The sequence below is a fragment of the Cynocephalus volans genome, chromosome 4 (genome assembly GCF_027409185.1).
Source record: "Cynocephalus volans isolate mCynVol1 chromosome 4, mCynVol1.pri, whole genome shotgun sequence".
Classification (NCBI taxonomy): domain Eukaryota; kingdom Metazoa; phylum Chordata; class Mammalia; order Dermoptera; family Cynocephalidae; genus Cynocephalus; species Cynocephalus volans.
The window spans coordinates 118,168,374-118,190,434 of record NC_084463.1 but is presented as its reverse complement, the minus strand read 5'-3'; the positions used below and the strand labels follow the sequence as shown (position 1 = coordinate 118,190,434).

General features: G+C 39.7%; 1 protein-coding gene and 1 pseudogene across 3 annotated transcripts; both read left to right on the top strand.

The window, feature by feature from the left end:
* Window positions 1-12,603: 12,603 nt before the first annotated feature.
* Window positions 12,604-19,619, top strand: LOC134377200 (elongin-C-like; annotated as a pseudogene).
* On the top strand, window positions 14,874-17,894 carry LOC134377194 (serum amyloid A-3 protein-like). Of its 3 annotated transcripts, none has more exons than XM_063095826.1 (3): window positions 14,874-14,964; window positions 17,222-17,360; window positions 17,843-17,894. In XM_063095826.1, exons 1-3 carry the CDS (start codon window positions 14,874-14,876, stop codon window positions 17,892-17,894), a joined length of 282 nt encoding a protein of 93 aa, XP_062951896.1. The 3 variants fall into 3 exon arrangements, with proteins under 3 accessions (XP_062951896.1, XP_062951895.1, XP_062951893.1); XM_063095825.1 differs by having other exon boundaries at window positions 17,765-17,894; XM_063095823.1 differs by having other exon boundaries at window positions 17,756-17,894.
* Window positions 19,620-22,061: the final 2,442 nt, after the last annotated feature.

Sequence of the window (22,061 nt, the reverse complement as noted above, 5' to 3'; positions counted from 1 at the left end):
TAATTTTGTAATTGGAGGACTTGGGGCAACTGACTCCCATCCAAGTCTTCCTATGGAGTGTAATAGTGATGTGATGGCTACTGTCCCAGTCTCCTCCCCAGGTCTCAAATTCTGTAACTGACAAAGGTTCTAGATGTTTCAGAGGGGCTGGAAGGCAAGGAGGGATGGCATGGAAAAGTGAGGTGCTAAAGCCAGACAGAGCTTGCAGCCTAAGGCCATCTACCATTATATACAGATTAAAAATAATTTAGTTCTCCAAATGATATATATTATCCAGATGTGACCAGTTTATATTGGATTCTCAATTTAGGGGACTTTTAACATTAAGTCGCTTTGTTTTCCTGCACTCTGCTTTCAACTGTGATCTTATAAACCCTCTTCTCTATCCTTCATGCTTGGGTCCTTTTTGATGATTTAATGTCAGTACAGTCCTTTCCAACTTCAGGATCTTATCTGCTTTAAAGCAACCCTTCCCTGATTGTGGGCCCGAGTGGAGCTGGGGCACTTGGAGGCATGAAGGTTCAGAGAGCTTTCTCGCTGTTCCTCCTGCTCAACACCTTGGAGAAGGGTAGGGATAGTCCAATTCTGAGGGGTCTTTTCTGCACACCTCCTAGCCTCAGTGTTGGGGGAGGGGAGAGATGTAAAGGACGGAGTAGTCATTTTGGCCTCAGCCTGGTTTGATGAGCTTCTACCTGCTGCTGATATTCTCTGCTGATGTGGGGGACTCCACAGAGATTGGGGGCATGGTTGTTCCTGAGGTGAAGTTCAGCTCGTCAGGTACAGAGGAGCTGTCCAGAGAGGAAACCTTGTGCCCATGGCTGGTGCTGACAGTGGTCCATGTCCCAAGCACCCTCTCTGGGTAAGGTGTTTCTGCACCTGGCTCAGCCACTGCCTTTACTCTAATCCCAGTGGTCTTTCCAGTAGACCCTCCTGAATGGCTGAGGGCTTCTCTTCCAGCCCACGGCTGCAGAGATGGGTAAGAGGTCTCTTCATGTTCTCTCTAGGCACACTCTGCCCCCACCTCCTCCAACTCGGCTGGCATAGGCTATTCCATCCTGCAGAAATGCCTAGATGAGGAGCAAGCAAAAGAATTTTCACATATCCACACACGCTGAGCTCTCTCAGGAACTCCCTTCCCACACTCCACACTCCCCTCTGCTTTGACAGGGGCACCAGAGTGAGCTGGCAGTTTTTGCAGCTGAGTTACACCCAGCTGAGGACTGAGAGGCATTTTTCTTTTCTTTCTAGGCACTCCAAGTCTGTATGAAGAAATCACCTATCTCCACAAATACCATACTGCCCACTCACAACCCATCCCTCTCCTCAGTCCCCTCCTTATATGAACCAGAGGGCGCCAGGGGGACAAGGAGGTGGTTGGTTTCTGAAGGCCGGTACTGCTACCTCTTTCTAAGCCTCAGGGGCTTACAAAGTCTGGCCCTACTTCTTGGATGCTCTCTGGGATATACTTAGAGCCTCTTTGTCCTCAGCTGAAGGCAACAGGAAAAAGGTGTCATTCAACAGCCTGCTTTCTAAACTTAGATGAAAAACCCTCTCAAGCACCCTCTAATTTTCCATGTGTACTTTTTGAGATTTCTAAATATGGGAAAGAAAATCCAGTTCCATTCTCAGAGAGGAGTATGCTTTGTTTATGTATGAATTCATTATTTATGGAGTCCTATCAAATCACGCTTTTTAAAACATACTCACAAAACCTCCAGTCAATCACCCACTTGTACCTTTCTGGAAGGTCTGGGGGAATTTATGGTAACTCCAGGCTGGGCCCAGTGTGCTTGTTCCCACATGATCTGATCTGCAAGAGCACCACAATGAATGACAATCTTCATTTACTCCCATGTAGGGTTGGACTTAGTGCTGTCCAAACAGTGCCATGCTTCTTGCTAACACAGGGTCCTTTAAATACCTCAACCTATTTACCTTTCCAGTAAAGATGCTTGCAAAACTCATTCATCCATACTATTCATTTATTGAGGGCCACTTTATTGAACTCCTAGTATATGGCAGGAACTGTTCTAGGCCCTGGGAATACAGTATAGCAGGGAACAAGACAGATAAGACCAGTGTGCCCATGGAGCTGACATTCCACTGCGAGAGTTATTATTAAGCTAGTAAATATTTAAGATAATTGAATTACACTATATTGTACATTTATGTTTATATGCTATACTGCTGCCAAGTTCAGGTGGCAGCTCTATAGCATATGGCTGAGAATCCAAACCCTCAGTCCTGATCCGCCAGATTTGAATTTTTGCATTGCCATTGACTTTGTGGTAGCTAAGGGTGAAAATGTGAAAACATGCTCATGCTAAGCTGTTAAACGACAAAGCAGAATATAAAATGATAGGTATTGTGTCACCCTGGGTTTATGTATTCTTATATGTGTATACACTTAGAAAGTAGATTGGAGGCTAAATAAGAAGGTTTTTATAGTGGTTCTCCCCACCCCCTCCCTCAATCTTGGCTGATGAAGTTTGTATTGCTTTTTAATTTTGTCTGTATACTTATTTCGTATTTTTCAAGTTTTCATCAGTGAACATGTTCATTTAACTAAGATTAATTAAGCCTAACTATGTTCCAGGCACTTTCCTAGGCACCAAGTGTCCATGGCAGAAATCTGACAACCCACTTCCTGTCCTTAATGGTATTCTAATGTTGAGATAGGGAAATCAAGAAATGTTTTATTCATCATATAGTTTACATGCATGGGGGTACTTCAAAAAGTTTGTGGAAAAATAGAATTGAAAGATAATACAAATCTTTCCACGAACTTTTTGAAGTACCTTCGTACATGGCTTGTGCGCTCTCTCTGAACACACACAAACACACACACACACACACCCATAACAATAAATGTGCAAACACACAGGTACACATAAATAACACGTCCAAATTTATAAAAATTACAGTGAAATATCCTCCATATTCCATCTGCAATAATAGTATCCTGACATTTTCTTCTCCATTTGATTCCGCCTCCTCTCAGGCCTACATTTCTTTCAACGTTAATCAATGAATTTCAGCAGTTGGCCTGGAAAACTAAAAGCCGTACTAATATCTGGTGAGAGAAGTTCATTCAAGATAAGAAAGAGAAAATGTTCCCTCTTCTACAGCTGCAAGAGTAGCACATAGGATAATAAAAACTACATAACAAAAGTTACTTCTAAAGAAGGAGTGTTGTAAAACAACACTAACAACAACAACAACAATAGCGATACAGACTTCAGAGATGGTTATTATGTTCTGTGAAAACAAACCCGTAACATTTTATTTAATATTTAGACATTAATCTGGGCCGTTGAAACAAAATTATTTTGATGGAACTTATGGATTGGAAAAAATTGATAACTGGATCATGCCAAGTTTTGGCAAGGATGTGGAGCTGTAGAATCCTCATGCCCTGCTGGTGGGCGTGTAGAGGGTCAGGCAGGACAAGGAGTGTGATGAGTTGAAAAAAGAGGAAGTGGTCTGCCTCTTTTTCTCTCTGTAGTACTTTTCTCACTGCTTGTGTGCTCTGCTATCTGGAAAGCAGTGTGACACTTGGAAGCAAAATAAGGATATGCAGAAAAGCAATATCACTCTTTTGGTATACATGGCATTACGCAGGGCTTTTTTTCTCAGTATAATGCATGTAACATGACTGCTTGTTGTTTTATTACCATTTCTCTGATTACTAATGATTTGTGCATCTCTTTTTAATTGTTATTTTTGGTAAGTTTATTTATTTTAAAATTGACACACATTAGTTGTACATGTTTATGGGGTACAGAATTATATTTCAATACATCTCCATAATGTGTAATGATTTTAAAAGGGTAATTAGCATATCCATCATCACAAAAATGTATCGTTTCTTTGTGATGAGAGCATTGAGTTCATCTCTTCCAGCCATTTGAACACATACAACACATTATTGTTAGTTGTAGATACTCAGCACTGCTGTAGACACTAGAGCTTATTTTTCCTATCTAGCTGTAATTTTGTGTCTGTTAGCCAACTGTTGCCTATTTCTCTCTCACTTCTCCCCTTCCCAGACTCTAGTAACCACAATTCTACTCTCTGCTTCTATAAGCTCACCCTTTTTTTGTTTGAGCTCCCACATATGAGTGAGAACATGTGCTATTTATCATTCTGTACCTGATTTATTTCACTTACCATAATGTCTTCCAGACTCATCCATTTTGCCACTAACGATATGCTTTCACTCTTTTTTATGACCGAGTAGTATTCCGTTGCATATAGACACCACATTTTCTTTATCCATTCATCTGTCAATGGACACCTAGGTTGATTCTATATCTTGGCTATTGTGAATAGTGCTGCAATAAACATGGGAGTGCAAATATCTCTTTGGTGTGCTAATTTCCTCTCCTCTGGATAAATGCCCAGTAGTAGGATTGCTGGATCATATGGTGATCTATTTTTAGTTTTTTGAGGAATCTTCATACTGGCTGTACTAATTTACACTCTCATGAATAGTGTATGAGTGCTCCCTTTTCTATGCATCCTTGCCAGCATTTCGTATTTTTATATCTTTTTTATAATAGCCATTCTAACTGGAGTGTCTCACTGTGTTTTTGATTTCCATTTCTCTGATGATTAGTGATGTTGAGCATTTTTACATACACCTGTTGGCCATTTGTGTGTCTTCTTTTGAGAAATGTCTGTTCAGGTCATTTGCCCATTTTTTAACTGATTATTTTGTTTTAATTTTTTATTTCTTTTTGCTGTGAAGTTCATTGTAAATTTTAGATATTAATCACTTGTTGGATAGATAGTCTGCAAATATTTTTTCCCATTCTTCCCATTCCCTTTTCACTTTGTTGATTATTTCCTTTGGCAGAAACTTTTTAGTTTGATGTAATTCCATTTGTGTATTTTTGCTTTTGTTGCCTATCCTTTAGAAGTCTCCATTTTTGCTCAGACCAATGTCTTGGGGTGTATATGTTTTCTTTTAGTATTTTTTAATTTCAAGTTTTATATTTAAGTCTTTAATCCATTTTGACTTGATTTCGGTATATGGTGAGATGGGGGTCTAGTTTCTTTCTTCTGCATAAGTATATCCAGTTTTCCAAGCACCATTTATTGAAGAGGCTGCCCTTCCCCACTTTGTGTTCTTGGCATCTTTGTCACAACTCAGTAGGCTATAGATACATGGATTTATCTCTGGATTCTCTATTCTGTCCCATTGGTTTCTGTATCTGTTTTTATGCTGTTCCCATGCTGTTTAGATTACTATATCTTTGTAGTATATTTTGAAGTCAGGTAGTGTGATGCCTCCAGCTTTGTTCTTTTTGCTCAGAATTGCTTTGGTTATTCAAGGTCTTTTTGGTTCCATATGAATTTTAGAATTGTCTTTCAATTTTGTGAATAATATGATAGTGGGCATTCTTGTCTTGTTCCTGTTCTTAGAGGAAAAGCTTTCAACTTTTTTGGTTCAGTAGGATGTTAGCTGTGCATTTGTCTTCTGTGGCCTTATGGTATTGAGATAATTTCTTCTACACTAATTTGTTGAGAGTTTTTATCCTATAGGGATGTTGAATTTTACCAAATACTTTTTCTGCATCTGAGATGATCATCTGGTTTTTATTTTTTGTTTTCTTGATGTGATGTATCACATTTATTGATTTGCATATGTCAAAGCATCCTTGCATCCATGGGACAAATCCCACATGATCACTGTGTATAACCTTTTCGATGTGCTGTTGAATTTGATTTGCTAGTATTTTGTTGAGAATTTTTGCATATATGTTCATTGAGAATATTGGCCTGTAGATTCTTGTCTGATTTAGGTATCGAGGTGATGCTGGCCTCTTAGAATGAGTTTGAAAGAATTCCTTCTTTTTCTGTTCTTGGAAAGTTTGACAAAAATTGGAATTAATTTTTCTTTAAAAGTTTAGTAGAATTTAGCCATGAAGTCGTCAGGTTCTGGACTTCTCTTTGTTGAGGGACTGCTGATTTCTGATTTAATCATATTACTTGTTACTGGTCTTCTCAGGTTTTATATTTCTCCTTGGTTCAGTCTTGGTAGACTGTATGTGTCCAGAAGTTTATCCATTTCCTCTAGGTTTTGCAATTTGTTGGTGTATAGTTGTTGTTCATATTAGTCTCTAAAGATCCTTTGTATTTCTGTGGTATCAGTTATAATGTCTCCTTTTTCGTTTCTGACTTTATTAATGAGGGTCGTCTCTCTTTTTTCTTAGTTAGTCTATGTAATAGTTTGTTGATACTATTTATCTTTTCAAAACACCAACTGTTTCATCTGTCTTTTGTATGATTTTGCGGGGTTCCATTTAGTTCTGCTGTGTTGATTTAGTTCCATGTGGCGTGCTTATTTAGTTCTATATGCTGATGAGAGAATGTGCATTCTGCAGTTGTTGGATGAAAGGTTCTGTGTCAGTTAGGACCATTTTGTCCACAGTGCAGCTTAAATTGAACGTTTCTTTGTTGATTTTTGAGTACGTGATCTGTTCAATGCTGACAGAGAGGTGTTGAAGTCTACATCTGTTAATGTATTGAGGTCTATCTATCCCTTTAGATCCAATAATATTTGCTTTATATATCTGGGTGCTTCGATGTTGGTTCCATATATATATTTAAAATTATAATATCCCCTTGATGAATTAATTTCCTTAGCAGTATACAATGCCCTTCTTTGTCTCCTTTCATAGTTTTTGATTTAAAATTTATTTTTTTCATATATAAGTATAGCTACTTCTGCTCATTTTTTGTTTCCATTTGCACGGAATAACTTTTTCCATCCCTTCACTTCTAGTCTCTGTGTGTGTTTACCAGTGAAGTGATTATCTTGTAGGCAGTATATAGCTGGATCTTGTTTTTAAACCATTCAGCCAGAGTATATCTTCTAAATGGGGAATTTAATCTCTTTCTCATTGAAGGCTGTCATCGAAAGGTGTGGCCGTTCTATTGACATTGTGTTAATCATTCACAGTCATTTTGTATATCCTTTGCCCCTTTCTTCTCATTTATTGTTTGTCTCTGCACTTTGCTGACTTCCTGTAGTGATTAGAAATAATTTATTTCTTTTTCTCATTTGCATGTCTGCTCTACCAGAGAGTTTTATTCTTTCACCTGTTTTCATGATGGTTGATTTGTGCATCAGTTTTTGTGCTAATTAGTTGTTAAGGGTTCCCTGTAAGCTAAGTTTTTCACATGCTTCACTCATTTTTCTATTGGGGTTTCTGTCTTTTCTTATTGACTCATAGAAGTTCCTTGTATATTTGAGATTGTAATCCCTTGGGAGACTTTAGTCATTGTCCTTTCCCATTCTGTATCTAACGATCAATGTTTTATTTTAATGTAATAAAAGTTACCATTTTCTGCATGATGGTTTGTGCTCTTGAAGTTCTGTTTAAGAATTTCTTCTTTGTCTTTATATCACAAATATATTTTTGATATCCTTTTCTATTAATATTATAGGTTTACCTTTCACATTTAGGTATTTAGTACTTTGAGAGTCAACATTTGAATTTGTATTCATTGGTTTTCTGGTATTTATAACAGAATACCTGAAATTGGGTAATTTATAAAGAAATAAAATTTACTTCTTACAGTTTTGGAGGTTGGGGAGTCCAAGATTTAGAGGAGACATCTTGTGAGGGCCTTCTTTTTGGTGAGAAATCTCTGCAGAGTCCTGAGACAATGCAGGGTATCACATGGCAAGAGGGTCTAGGGCCTGTGTTAACGTGCTTACTTGGTCCCTTTATAAAGCCACCAATGCCCCTCCCATGAAAGCCTACTCTTCCATTAACCCATTAATCTATTAATCTGTGAATGAATTTATTCATTCATGAGGGCGTAGTCCTCACAATCTAATCACCTCCCAAAGGTCTCAACTCAACACTGCCAGATTAGGTAGGAATTAAGCTTCCACATGAGGACTGGAGGGGACAAACATTGCAGCCATAGCCTTATATGTGTTAGGTAAACATCCAGTTGTATTTTTCTCTGTATTGTGATCATTCACCCCCCCCCACCAAACTACCTATTAAATAACTCATCCTTTCTCCAATGATTTGTGATGTGTCCTTGATCATATATCAAGGTCCCATATGTGTGGCCCTGGCTCTGAACTCTCTATTCTCTTCCACTGGTCAATGTATCTTTTCTTGGGCCAGTACCATTTTCTTACTGTGTTCTGTTGTATGTCATAACACCTGGTAAGAAAACTGCCCCTTCTTAATACTTTCTTTTTTAAGATGACTTTTTTATGCATGGACCTTTATTTTTGTGTATGAATTTTAGATTAAGTTTACTCACTTTCTGAAAAACCCAAGTGGAATTTTTATTAGAATTGCATTTAATTTGTGGATCAACTTGGAGGAGAATTGACATCTTTACAACTTTATATTATTCCATCTAAGAAAATGGAACTTCCCTCTGCTTATTCAAATAATATTTAAGGTGTTTATTAGAGGTTTGAGATATCCTTCATAGCTGGGTTGTACATTGCTGGATTAAATGACCCCTAGACACTTCAGAATTTTGTTGTTTTCAAGAATAGTACATTGTTAAATTACAATCATGTGTTGCATCATGATGTTTTGGTCAACGACAGACCACATATACAAAGGTGGTATATCCTAGAAGCAATGTGCTGCCCCATATAACCTAGTCTGTAGTAGCCTCTACCCGCTATGTTTACGAATGTACACTCTATGAGGTGTGCACAATGATGAGACCACCTAACGAGGCATTAATTAGAGCTTATTTCCATCGTTAAGTAATGCATGACTGTATATTTTCTATTTAGTTATTTCTGGTATGAAGAAATGCTTGTTGGATTTTTGGATCCAGTGCCAGGAAACCTTAAAAAATCCCTTACTAATTTAATACTTTGTTGATTTAGTGGGTTTTCTAGGTTGATTATTATACTACCTACAGGTAATGATAGTTTTCTCTCTTCCTTTCCAATCTTTCTATCTTTTATTTCTCTTTATTTGCTATAGCGTTGTCAAAGCCTTAGACAACAATGGTGATAGTGGGCATCTTTTTCTCATTCAAAATTCTGAAGGCGATGAGTAAAAGTTTTTCCATTAAATAAAATGTTTGCTGTAGCTTTCAGCATACAATGTTACAAAATTAAGGAAGTTCCTTTTGATGTGTATTTTTCAAAGGGATTTAAAAAAACATAAGCATGTCTTGAGCTTTATCAAAAGCTTTGTTGTAATCAGTTGAGATCATGTTATTTTTCTCGTAAGGGCTAATAATTGAACTACATTGATTGAATTTGTAATGTTGACTTACTCTTGCATTTCAAGAATAAACAGCACTCAACCATGAGGCATTTTTAATACTCAGATTTGGTTACGTGATACTGTATTTTATCTTGAAAATTTGCATCTTTAAGAGCAAAATGAGACTATTATTTTTTCCTGTATTGACCATCTCTGATTTTACTATCAATATTACTCTAACTTGTTTAAAATGAGGTGTATGCCATCCTTTGTCTGTTTTCTACAACAGCTTGTATAACACAGAATTAAGTATCTCCTCAGATTTTAGCAGAACTCTCCTGAAAAATCATTTGGCTTCAGCAGATGATAATGGGAAGGAGAGATCTTTGACAATCACTTCAATTTATCTCATACTTATTTGGCTTCTTAAGGATGTCTTTTTCTCCTTGCATGAAAAAGATGTCATTTCAACAAATAGCTTTGAGGGTGTTATTTCACGTACATTAACAAATGGTGTGTCACTGTGAGTTGATTAAATTGAGATCTGAGAACAGTGACTCTCCAGTAGGCCCGAACTTGAACCAGGAAAGGGGAACTGAGACCAAGCTTTCTGCGGGTCTCTGTTAGGATCTGTCTGCCTCTGTGAGCAGTTTCTAACCAGCTCAGAATAATGCTGTTAAAGAGTTTTATTCTGAGAAATGCTATAGTCATTGAAAGGTAGAATAATTATGGGGCTTCTGTTTAGTTTTGTGTTCTGTTGTATTGTAGTTACTGTTATTGATTGTTGGCTTGTGGTTTTTCCCTGAAGTCATTGGGTGTATACACAGAATGCAGGTATAGTCTGATCTGTGAGCCATCAGCAGTTGGTTCAGAGGAGAAATGTCATAGATCTATTCCCTTAATGCTTATTTCCAGATTTGATAGCTAGCAAGGTTAGAATTGTATATGATTCTGGTAAAGTCAGTCTTCATTCTTTGTGACACTTGTAGTCTGCTGGAGTGTGTTTTCCCACGCTCCCGGATCAGGAGCAGCTTGAGGAACTTCCAAGAGCAGAAACCACCCAGTGATGTAGCTGGTGGCCTTGCCTAAGTATTTGAAGCTGCTGCCGTCTACCGCATAAACATTGGCAAAGGCCCTGACCTCAGGAAGTTCACAACAGCTCTGTGTGTTTTCTTTGAAGTATGCAATACATTATTTTTAAGTATGGTCACTGTGCTGTGCAATAGATCTTGAAAACTTACTCCTCTTTTCTAACTGAAACTTTGTATATTTTGGTCAACATTTTCCCATTCTCTTCCTTCCCCCAGGCTCTGAAAACCGTCATTCTACTCTGTAGTTCTATTGGTTTTATTTTTTTAGATTCCATATTTAAGTGAGATTCTGTGGTATTTGTCATTCTGTGAATGGCTTATTTCATTTAGCCTAATTTCCTCCATGCTCATCCATGTTGTCACAAATGGTGGAATTTCTTTCTTTTATTAAGCTGTAGTGTAAATTTGAAATTACTGGAGAATAGATTTTAAATATTCTTACTAAGAAAACAGGTATGGGAGTTGATATATATGTTAATTAGCTTCATATAATTTTTTCACATTTTATACATATATAAAAAGCTCACATCGTGTCCTGTAAATACATACAATCATTATTTGTGAAATAAAATTAAATTTTTAATAAAAATTTTGTTTTCTATTTTGATGTATACATTTTTTTTCTCGTGTTTGTTTTATTGGGAAGAAGATGTAGGCATATAATCAACAGCTTACCTATGAATTTAATGATTTCTTCCGTTGTATGAATGTGATATTTTCTTTTATTTTCCTTTTGTGAATTGATGTATGGGGAGTGGGACTCCAGCCTTTCAGGTGCTGAAATTATGTATTTGCAGTAGATGCCTCTTTATTTCTTAAAGAAAATTCAGGGAAGGTCATTGTTTTGGACGGAGCTCCTGCACTAGGCCTCATCAAAGCAGACCAAACCAGAATGGGTTCACTTGTGCAAGGTGCCAAGTATTCAAAACAAACTTAAAAATAGTCCTCCTAAAAGAAAGAAAAAGAAAACAACCAATCAAAAGAGGCCTGGGTAACATGAACATGATAAGGAAGCTAGGTAAAGCTGCCCAATCTTGGACTTTCCGGCTACCAGAATGATGAACCAAATAAACATCTTTCCTTTTAAAATACCCAGTCTCAGGTATTCTGTTATGATAACATAATGAACTAAGACAGTACCTGGCATTAATGTGTTAATAATATGTTGCCTTTCTAATAATATTTTAATTACTTTTTCTCTCTTCTGGAAAATAGAAGTTACTATGTATTTTCTTGGTTAATTTGGAAGAGCTAAAATGCGTTAAGTGCTTTATATGTACCCCAAACTAATCCAAGCCCCTGTCAGCATTAATCATTTAATCTTCACAACAACCCAGATAGGTATCATTATTTTCTTCATTTTATATTTGGGGAACTGTCCATTATATTTCCTGCTGATCCTCTAAGACTGGGATTTAGGTCTGAGATGCCATTCTTAGTCATGATATCTGTGGAATGTTAGACTTTTTTGATTTTTGTTTTTCTAATTCTTCATAGAATTAAGCCTTGTAGTTCTCTTCTTCCTCTTAAATAAATTGTAATAGAAAAAAATAGAGCTGTCTGAGGCTTCTCAAGCAGCATGGTCACACATAGCTATTAAAGTAGAGTTACCATATAATTTGTTATGCAAGCCAGCTTACTTCTGAGAGTGAAAGGGGGTGCCACTATTAATAATTAAGCTGGCACAATAGGTACCAACAGAGACTATCTCCTGCAAACCAGGACCCATGGGAGACTCTTCGAAAATCCCTTATCACCAGGACAGGTTATCTTTCTTTTTAAGAAGAAACAATTGAAAATGGCTGACGGCCACTATTGTCTGTTGTTCTCAGCTTGGCCCTGGAAGGAACTGTGTGTCCCTTCCCAGAAGGCAGAATACATTAGGTAACAAAGGAAGAGAATATGCAATGAGGGTAAATGTCCCTGTGACGAGTTCTTCCTGGTGTCTAGAAATTGCACTTGCTTGCTCACTAATCTTTCTGCCACACAAGAGAATGACTTGAATGAGATGAGAAAGTGCGGGGAGGATTTCTGGCACTGAATGGTCACAAAGGGAGTAAAATAAATGTGACAGGGTGTGAGCACTGGCCCACGATTTCTGCCCCAAGGAAAGTAGGAGAAAGGAGGTCTGGACATCACATACCCTCCTCTATGAAGCAGTTCCCCCAAGGGAGCCATGACCAGTGGCTGTGGATGGTTGACAACTCTGCTCCTCTCCACACCCAACCTCCTTTCTACTATGATCAAGTTAGCCAAGCCAGCTCAGAGACTACTCAGACCACAGGGAATCCCACCTTTCCCAAGGAATGGAAGTTGTGCACAGACTATCCAAACGTTGCTTACCATAGCCTTGGATGAGAACCAACGGTACAAAGAATGCCTCTGCCTCTGACAGCTACCTCCCCTATAACTTTTACCTCATTGTGCCTAAAATAATTAAAATAAGTCCCAGACACAGAAAGTGGCATATTACTTCTTAAATTGGCAGGTCTAACCTAAGACAGTGATTCCCAAACATCATGTAACCATTGTCTGATATCTTTTGTCCTGGGTCACCACTTCTCTTTCTAATGTTCTAATTCCTCTAGTCTTGTAAGAAAATTAGAAGTCCTTCATCCTCGTTCTCTCCCGGATTCCTAGTTGAGCACAAGTCCCACCTCCTTCCTGGCTATTAGATACCGTGTCCCAACATCTCTGCTATTAAGTCTCCATGATTTGCTCGCATCAGTCTTGGAGATTACTTCCCCAGTGCATCCAATGCACTTCCCACATTTATCCTTTCCCAGCAAATACTCTAGGTGAGAATCCTAAGCTGTGATTCCCTGGGCAGGGCCTTACTTGACCTGTTGCTTTCCTTGGGTTCCATCCCAGGATCCCATAGTGAGAAGAACCAGTTCTGATGTCCTCTGGATTCCTTCATCATCTCTGCCACGTTACATCTGCATCATCCTTTCTTCTCTAGGGAAATCCAGTGGTCTTTAAAATTTTCATTTTGGATGAAGAGATAGGGATAGGGTAGGTGACTGGACCATGGACTCCAGCCCCCTGATGACAGCTGCATGAAATCTCTTTCCTAGATAATCTTACTGAAAGTCTTGCTTTTCTGGTTGAAACACCTGTTCTCTAACATCACACCCTCCTAGCATTCTTGTGCTGCCTCCCAGCTCTCTCTGCTTTCTTCCTGAATCTACTATTCTGACAATTTAGCAGCCAGTGGGCCATTTCCTGCTCATTTTTATCATATTTCTACATGACATTGTAGCAAATTTCTACACTACAGTTCAGCATTCCTGGATGATAGCATCCTCCAGATATAACCTGCCATATGACCTTCTATAGCAACTGATCACGAGTACACTGGAGTTTGGAGGACTCTCTTTCCAGTGCTGAGTCCACCGACATGGGTGCTAAAAGCCTTATTTTCCTGGATTGTCTATCTCCTTCCTTTCCTACTCTTGTACCCTAAGGTCCCAGCTTCATTCTGAGCTGTCTCTTTCAGTTCAGCCAATTCAACTGTTCCATTTGCTTTGTATTCTCACATTCTGTAGACAATCAAATCTCTTTTTCTAGTACTGATTACCCTTCACAGTAAATTGTCAATACATTATTGTGTGGAAGGAAAATACTTCCCTCGCCAGGAGTAAGACTGGAAATAGGCAGAAAACCATTACTTGTTATACTCCTTAAAGTTGCCAGATTGCACAATCTGGAAAATTAGATCTGTGTGAAGAAATAATCTTGATGTTCTGGGTGCTGTGTTCCAGCCAAGAGTGATTTCCTAAATCCTGTTGCTTTGCTTCAAACCTCTCCCCTCCCATTGGTTCCATTAGCGTCGTGTCAGTATATAAAACACCAGCCACATCTCCCCAGCTGGCGGCACAGGAGCTCAGCTTCACCTGGGACTTCAGCAGCAACAGCGAAAGGTGAGGTGCTAGAACTTTCCAACAGTTTTAGTCTTTGGAGATTCTCTTTCCCTAGCAGCAGTCCTGTGCTGCATCTCAGCTCTCTCTGGATCCTTCCTGAATCTACTGTTCTGATCATTAGAATTCCCCATATGTGAATCCTTTCTAGTGTAGGAATTTTCTGGTGTGCTTCCTTTGTGTAAAGTCAGTGATAGGGAGAACAGGCATTTTGCAAATATTTTTTGGTTGTTTAACTCATCTCATATTACGAGGAGGTATGTTGGTCACAAACCCCCCAACTGCTTCTTTGGAAACGTTCTGCTGAGTTGGGTTTTAGGAGTGATAGGGTATGATTGAAATGAGAAGTGGTTTTTACTAAAGGTCTATTGCAATCTCTCAGACACTGGGGTTCTGAAGAGACAATTGGAGACGGAGAACTAGACCCTCTGGATATCTGTCACTTATGTATCTATCTATTGATGTATCATCTATGTACACACAAATATCTTTACACACTGTCTATATACACAGGTCTGTGTTTGTGTGTGCGTGTGTGTGAATCGAGTGAGGTTTACTCCAGGAGCGCAAGGGTGGGTCAAGATTACAAAAACCAAAAATCCAAAGCAAAACGTGTCTTCCTGGGTTTGTTTCCTTGACCCTGCTGCAGGATGAAGCTTTCCATTGGCATCATTTTCTGTTTCCTGGTCCTGGGTGTCTGCAGCCAGGGATGGCCAACATTCCTTCAGGAAGCTGGTCAAGGTAAGGAGCAAAGGATGGGGGCAGGAGGCTGCATCAGGATGCCTCAGGATTCACCCAAGCAGAGGTCAAATGCCTATTGACAGAAGAGGTAGTGAAGCCACAAATGAATAGAGAAGGAGCAGGATTTTCATGATAGTAGTTCCCCATGCTTTTATGGCCAGCTTTGATATTCTTCTATGAAGATTCTCAGGCCCAAGGTCATGTAAGGTTTGAGCCACAACTTTTGAGCACTAGTGTGGGACAGATCTGGAATTCAGAGGTGCGTGTTTCCTTAGTAAAAGTGGTGCTAACTGTCTCCAGTTGGGAAACCATGAACAGTTCATTTCTAGGTCTCTGGTAGCCATGAAGCAGGTGCATTAAATGTGTGGAGAGTGTTTGCAGTGAGGCTGAGCAGAGCCAGCCCAGTCCCCATCCACACAATAATAACGACCATGGTTGACTGAGCTTTTAATATGTGCTAGGCATTGTTCTAAGAGCTTTTACATGTATGAATGAATTAATTTTCCTTTAATATCCTTTAACATGTGATGTAGGCATCATTACTAATCTTGAACTGAGAAATCGAGGCACAAAATGACTAAGATACCTAAGAGAGTCTCAACGCAGAGCAGGATTTAACCCAGGTAGCCTTGCTCCTCAGACCTTGCTCTGAACCATGGTTCTCTACTGCTTCTAAAACAAGAGTGAGCATATGTCTGGTTCTTTACCTGAGAAATGGCTTGGGATGTGGTGTCTTTGGAAGGCAACCCTACCTTCTCTCCCTGTAATAAAAGACACAATGAACTACCTGGATGAGGGATCTACTGCGGTTCAGACATGGCCAAGAAATCGACAGCAAAAGAAATATGCCATACTAGCCATAATAAAATAGCAAAATTTTTGTTTTCAAAATGCAGTATTTTAAATTACATGTGTTATTATTTCTCTATGATGGCCTCTGAATAATTATTTTAAGGGTTTGCTGTGAATCCTATCTAATTTCTCACACACCCAGCTAAAAATATCTTTTATTCTTTTGGTTAATGTTTTTCAAAGGGTTTTTCTAGGACCACTTACATGAGAACCACCTGGGGGGGGGTGTTCTGTGAAATGCTGGGTCCACAACCTTCACCCACGCACCCCACTGAATCACAATCTCTGGGGCTGGAGTCTGAAAATTTGGACTTTACCAAGCACTCTAGTTGATTTTTATGCACAGTAAAGCTTGAGAACCACTACCTCTGGTTTTATTGCCCCCAAGGATCCATTTAAATCAGTAACTCTGAGGAAATAGTAGAGTAAAAATGTCATAACTCTCAATAAATGAGATCTATCTGAATGCCAGAAATAATAAATATATAAAATGAAGATTTTATCTCATAGATTACATAAACTGATTATAACTCAATGTTAGATTTTCCCCTTTATCCTAATCAGTTATTTTTTAAAAAATCTTTGCTATTTAACTCTAGCTTGATCAGATTCCCTCTGTCCATAATGCCCTGTTTCTCATCTTCATTTAGTCCTTATTCTTTCTGGGGGGATCCACACTTTCTAAAGACCAGAGAAGTGAAATGGTAATATATGGAACACCTACAATGTTCTAAATAGACACCATGCCTGTATTTCTCATCTCTGCATAGCCACTCTGAGGTAGGCATTCTCCATATTATGGGGGAGGACACTGAAGTTTTGAACTAGTGAGTCAGTTGCCCTTTTTCTGCATCTGATTATTTAAAGTTCTTGTAGAGAGCTCACCTTTATCACCAGCTGATCAAATTATGACAGTTGCCCAGGTTCTAAATAGACCCTTGACACTCAGATGTCCCCAGGACTGAGTTGTCTCCCCTCTGCTCATGGGGATAACTATCTCTCATCGACTAGGTTAGGAGCTTTGAATGTCTGCCAGCTCTCTCAGAACCCCTGTGTTCTCATTCCTTGGTCAGAAGGTTCCTTGGATCTTCCCAGGTAGAGGGTCATTGTACAATTAAACATCGTTAAGGATCTTTCCACCTCTTTCTTACATGGATCACACACAGTCAAAAGCAAAGTAGCAACAGAACTTAGAGGAGAAGCAAACAGAATAAACCTATACCAAGTGCGAGTCTCATTACATTAACCTAGGGAAATGGAAAGTAAAAGTATATTCATTTGAAGCCAATATAATATTCAAGGGCTTTGTCCAAGGCTAAAATCTTTGGAATCAATGGGAGGACATTTTTTTATTCCTCTATTTTACCAGGACATGATCATATTCATCATTTACTTTCCTTTCCAGGGGCTAAAGACATGTGGAGAGCATACTCTGACATGAAAGAAGCCAATTACAAAAATTCGGACAAATACTTCCATGCTCGGGGGAACTATGACGCTGCCCAAAGGGGACCTGGGGGCGAATGGGCTGCTAAAAAGATCAGGTAATGCAGATTTCTGGGGATGCCAGGGATGGGTGAGCAGAGCTTGACTGCCCCGGACAGTCAGGAGGGGGCAAGCCTCCCTACAGACAGGTTTTCTCTAGAGGCTGTGGGCCCTGCTCCTCTTGCCCACTCCCCGTCTCTACTTCCTGTGGGGTCTGAGTGGCTGGTGGGAATGAGTGATTCTCAAACCCTCCTCTCTGGGTGCTGTTCATCCAGCATAAGGGAGACCGACCTGGCTGAGTAGGGCTGTGCCCAGGCAGGGTCAGTGTTTTTAGCCCTTCCTTCCTTGGTCTTCTTGGGCTCCTCTCAGAGCCATGCCCTGGAAAGGGGAGAGTTGGGAGGGCAGATGGTTGCTCATCTGCGATTAATTTCTTTCCCACCTGCCTTGAAAACAGTGATGCCAGAGAGAATATTCAGAGATTCATGGGCCACGGAGCAGAGGATTCATTGGCTGACCAGGCTGCCAACGAATGGGGTCGGAGTGGCAAAGACCCCAATCACTTCAGACCTGCCGGCCTGCCTGATAAGTACTGAGCTTCCTCTTCACTCTGCTTTCAGGAAACCAGGCATTTGAACTAGATTTACTGAATTCTACTTCCCGAGTACTTGCTACAGAATGCATCAAAATGCTTAATAAATGCTTGTGAAATCCAATTTGTCATTGGAATTTGGAAACAAATGATAGTCTTCAGTCTTCCTGGGAACACAGACCTTTTAAGTACCATGAGGATAATCAACAAACTTCATTGTTTTTATTTTTTAGAAAAAATTGAGCACTCATAAACAATAGTAGGAGTTGGGGATAAAACTATATGTCCATACACGTACCAACTATAAATCTATATGTTCCATAAAATGGAAAGATAAGATAATCTTAAGAGCAACTTCAACAATAAAGTTTAAAACTAGATAAAAATCTCCAAATTTTTAGAAAAATACAACAAAAACTGACTCAAGAAGAAATGGAAATCTGGATTATACTATAATTATTTTAAAATTTGAATATTCCCAGAAAAATCAGCAGGCCTAGATGTTCTATAGGCAAATTTAACCCTCCAAAAAAGGAAAAATTATTTCAGTTTTGTACAAACAATTCTAAAGGGTAGAAGAAAAAATACTTCCCCACCCTTTCCACAAGGTAGGAAAACACTGACACCAACGAAATCGAAGGAAAATACACAAAAGCAAAAGTACCCTGAGTTACCATGGATTAGCCCAGCAGCAACCATATTCAAGGTCAAAGCACAGCCTGAGGTTAAGCCTCTTACATTACCTCAGGAGATCTTGGCATCTTGGAGAGAGGTGTTGTCAGACACGCTCCACAGTTTCTTTTCCAAACCAGGTCCTCTACCCGGGGTCTTGCTGACCCAGGTATCTCTGGGTACAGTGGACTGTTTCCAGGCCTCTGTGTCCAAGGCCTCCTCTCTGTCCAGTCAGTTCTGTCCTTTCACCTTTTTGTCATCCAAAAATCTGGGTTCCTCAGGTCTCTCTCCTGCCATGGAGGCCTAGTCTCAGGAGCCTTTCCCTCCTCCATCCCATCCTTCCTGAACCAGGTGTTAACCAGTCCGTGTCCATGGTTACTAAGAAATACCTTTCAATGCCACTTCCATTATGTCTTTCCTTACTCCTTGGTTCAGGCCATGATAGAACGTCACTTTCCCATTGCATGAGATCTGTCTACTCCTAAATCCTTACCCCGGGGTTACAGTGAATGCTTCTACAGCACTTTGTTCGTGCCTTCTGAGAAACCAGCCATCCTTGTCAGTCAGTGGGTAATGTGTCAGTCCACCCACAGGGGGTAGGGGAGTCTGCCCTGGAGTAGGGGCTGTGGCAGTACGCGAGGACCCAGATACAGTGGCTGCAGAGGCTGCGGGGCTGATGATTTTAGGAAACTACTAAAGTTCCTGTGGGAGGAAAGTGGAATTTCATAAGAACAAAATGGATGAAGAGGAGAAAACCTGCAGTGGCTGTGAAGGCCCTGACGCCATGTATGTCAGATTGACATCTTCTGATGGTCATGAATTTATTGTAAAAAGAGAACATGCACTAACATCAGGAATGACAAAGCCATGTTGAGTGGTGCAGATCAGTTTGTTGAGAATGAAACCAATGAGGTCAATTTAGATCCCTTCACATGTGCTAGAAAAAGCATGCGTGTATTTTACCTACAAGGTTCGCTACACTAACAGCTCCTCCGAGATTCCTGAATTCCCAATTGCACTGGAACTGCTGATGGCTGCGAACTTCCTAGACTGTTAAATAAAATAAATTATAACAAACTGTTAACTTTTTTCAGTATCTAATACCTGTAGTTCAGTTAGCATGTTGCCAGTATGCAATTGAACTATAAAGTTCATTGCAAAGCAGATTGTCTTCTCTTCTTTTGCATAGCAATCAGAGTTGAAATTTGTTTGTTACATCAATAAATTAAGGACTTTTCACAAACTGAAAAATAAACAAATATTCCAATTTAAAAAAAAAAGAATGACAGTGATAATGACAGCTACTATTGGTGACAAGGTGACTATGGGACACACAGTGCTCTAGTGCTTTCTCGTGTTACCCCATTGGATCCTCTTATTTTAATTATCCTTATTTAGAGCTTAGGAAACTTGAGGCACAAACAATTTAAATAACATCCAGGCCACATTGCTAGTTTGATGCTAGAACCAGCATTCTCAACCATTTGCTATAAGCAGCAATCCCATTGAAGTTTAGAGTTATAAAACTCTTTTGCATATATCAGCTCACTTAATCATTCCTTCATTGAGGGTATTCCATGTACCACCGCAGTTGATCCTCACACTAAATATATGACTCTCACACCAAATTCATATGGTGGGGGGGTGAGTCATGACACTTGGGAGCCAACTCAGTAGGCAATAGGGACATACATAGAGGCCAATCCTACTCCAGGGTAGCAAGCAATAACAATGATGCTTGGAAGGGACTGCAAACCACATAAATGTGTTCCACTAAATGAAAACTAATTGTATTCCCAACTCAACTTCTCCTTATTCAACTCCCCAAAATTCCTATGACCACTCCAGTGCCACTCAACACAAGAGGAAGTGTGATGGCAGGGATGTCAGAGTGGATAGAATTAGAGGTATTAACTGCTTGCAGTTAAAATATTTTACTTTTGATTTTACAAAGATAGTTGATGGTATGAACACTTTGCTGGGACCTCTCCCAGGGCCTTGGAATGGTTCCACATAAGTAAGGAGCCCTGAAGTTTAAGCTTCATCAGCTTCACAGTAAATATGCCTCTGCCTACATGCATGTCTGACAGGACAGTTCAAAAGTCAAGCAGGACACAGGATAATTATTTGTGGCACTGTTCCATACATTGTAAGATGCATGTATCTCTGGCCTTTGTACTGAATGCCCCCCAATCATTGTGCCAACCACAAATGTCCCCAGAAATATCCAAGAGCTGGGGTGGAAAGGGGAGTGGGTTCAGTACTATCCCTGTTGGGAACCAGGGTCTAGCTCTCTCTCTTCCAGAAACTGACAAGTTTGGAGAAGAACTATGTTAATGCCATTCTCTAAAGAGGTGGCCACATTTAGTGGCATTCCTCTACCCCCAGCGCCTGACTCAGTCTTTTATACTGCAAGAAGCAACACATTGGGAAACAGGTGGAGAAATCATCCTTGAGGTTTTATTCTGTCTTTGAGGATGATTTAAAAGTTCTTCCCAGCGTGACATAGACTGTCAGTCACACAGACCCTATCCTGAGCAGCCCATGAGACAGCACAGATTCCCGAAGAAGACGGAGACTGGCTCTATGTAATTGGGCCCCAAATGACACTTGCTGTCCCTTGCAGCTCCAGGAGTCTGCATATCTTATTTCCTTAGCAACCCACACACCCCCAAGTTCCTTTGTGCACATGATGGTTCCCGTGAGCATGAAAGTATTTGCCTGAAAGCTTGGATGGGATTTTTGTGTGTCAGAGCAGACTTCCAAGTGTATCTACTACCTGGAATGGGAAAGAATATGTCAGATAACACATGAAGTGACCACAGGCGCTGGCATCACACTGAGGAAGTTTAGAGAAAAAAAATGCTCTGCTGCATTCAAGATTTTAATTCTTTCCTAAGGAAATTGTGTTTCTTACGTCATTGGCCTCCCCAAAGATATGAAACTTAGAAATCATTTTCCCTAAATAGAGCTCTCTCTCCACCTCCATCTGCTAAGCCCTAACATGAAAATATTTTAGCGGATTTGTAGCTATCTCTCTTACCTTGGGCTGAGCATTTTATGGATAAAGAAAAGGTGTGATTGGTCCGGTAGTTAAGAATGTGCCTCCATGGAGTGAGATTCAAGATGTGGCTTACTGAGAGTGGCTGCAGAGATACAGGGCAGTTCTGAGCAGGCCTGTGAGGAAATGTCTGCATGATGACGATAAAAGTTCTGATTTTCATCCAAAGATTTAATGGTGCAGCAAGTCAGGAAAATTAGGTAGGACTAATAAGGGCTGCATAACACTTTGATAACAGCCATTTAATTACTGGATATGTACGATTCATTCCACAAATCTTTATTTAGTGCCACTGTATCACTGGGGACACAGAGGTGAAGTAGACAAGAACCCTCCTCTTGAAGAACTCACACTCGGGTTGGGAAAGAGAGGCAATGAAGACATAAATGAATGGACAAGATCATTTCAGTGATATATGTACTTGGAAGAAAATAAAAC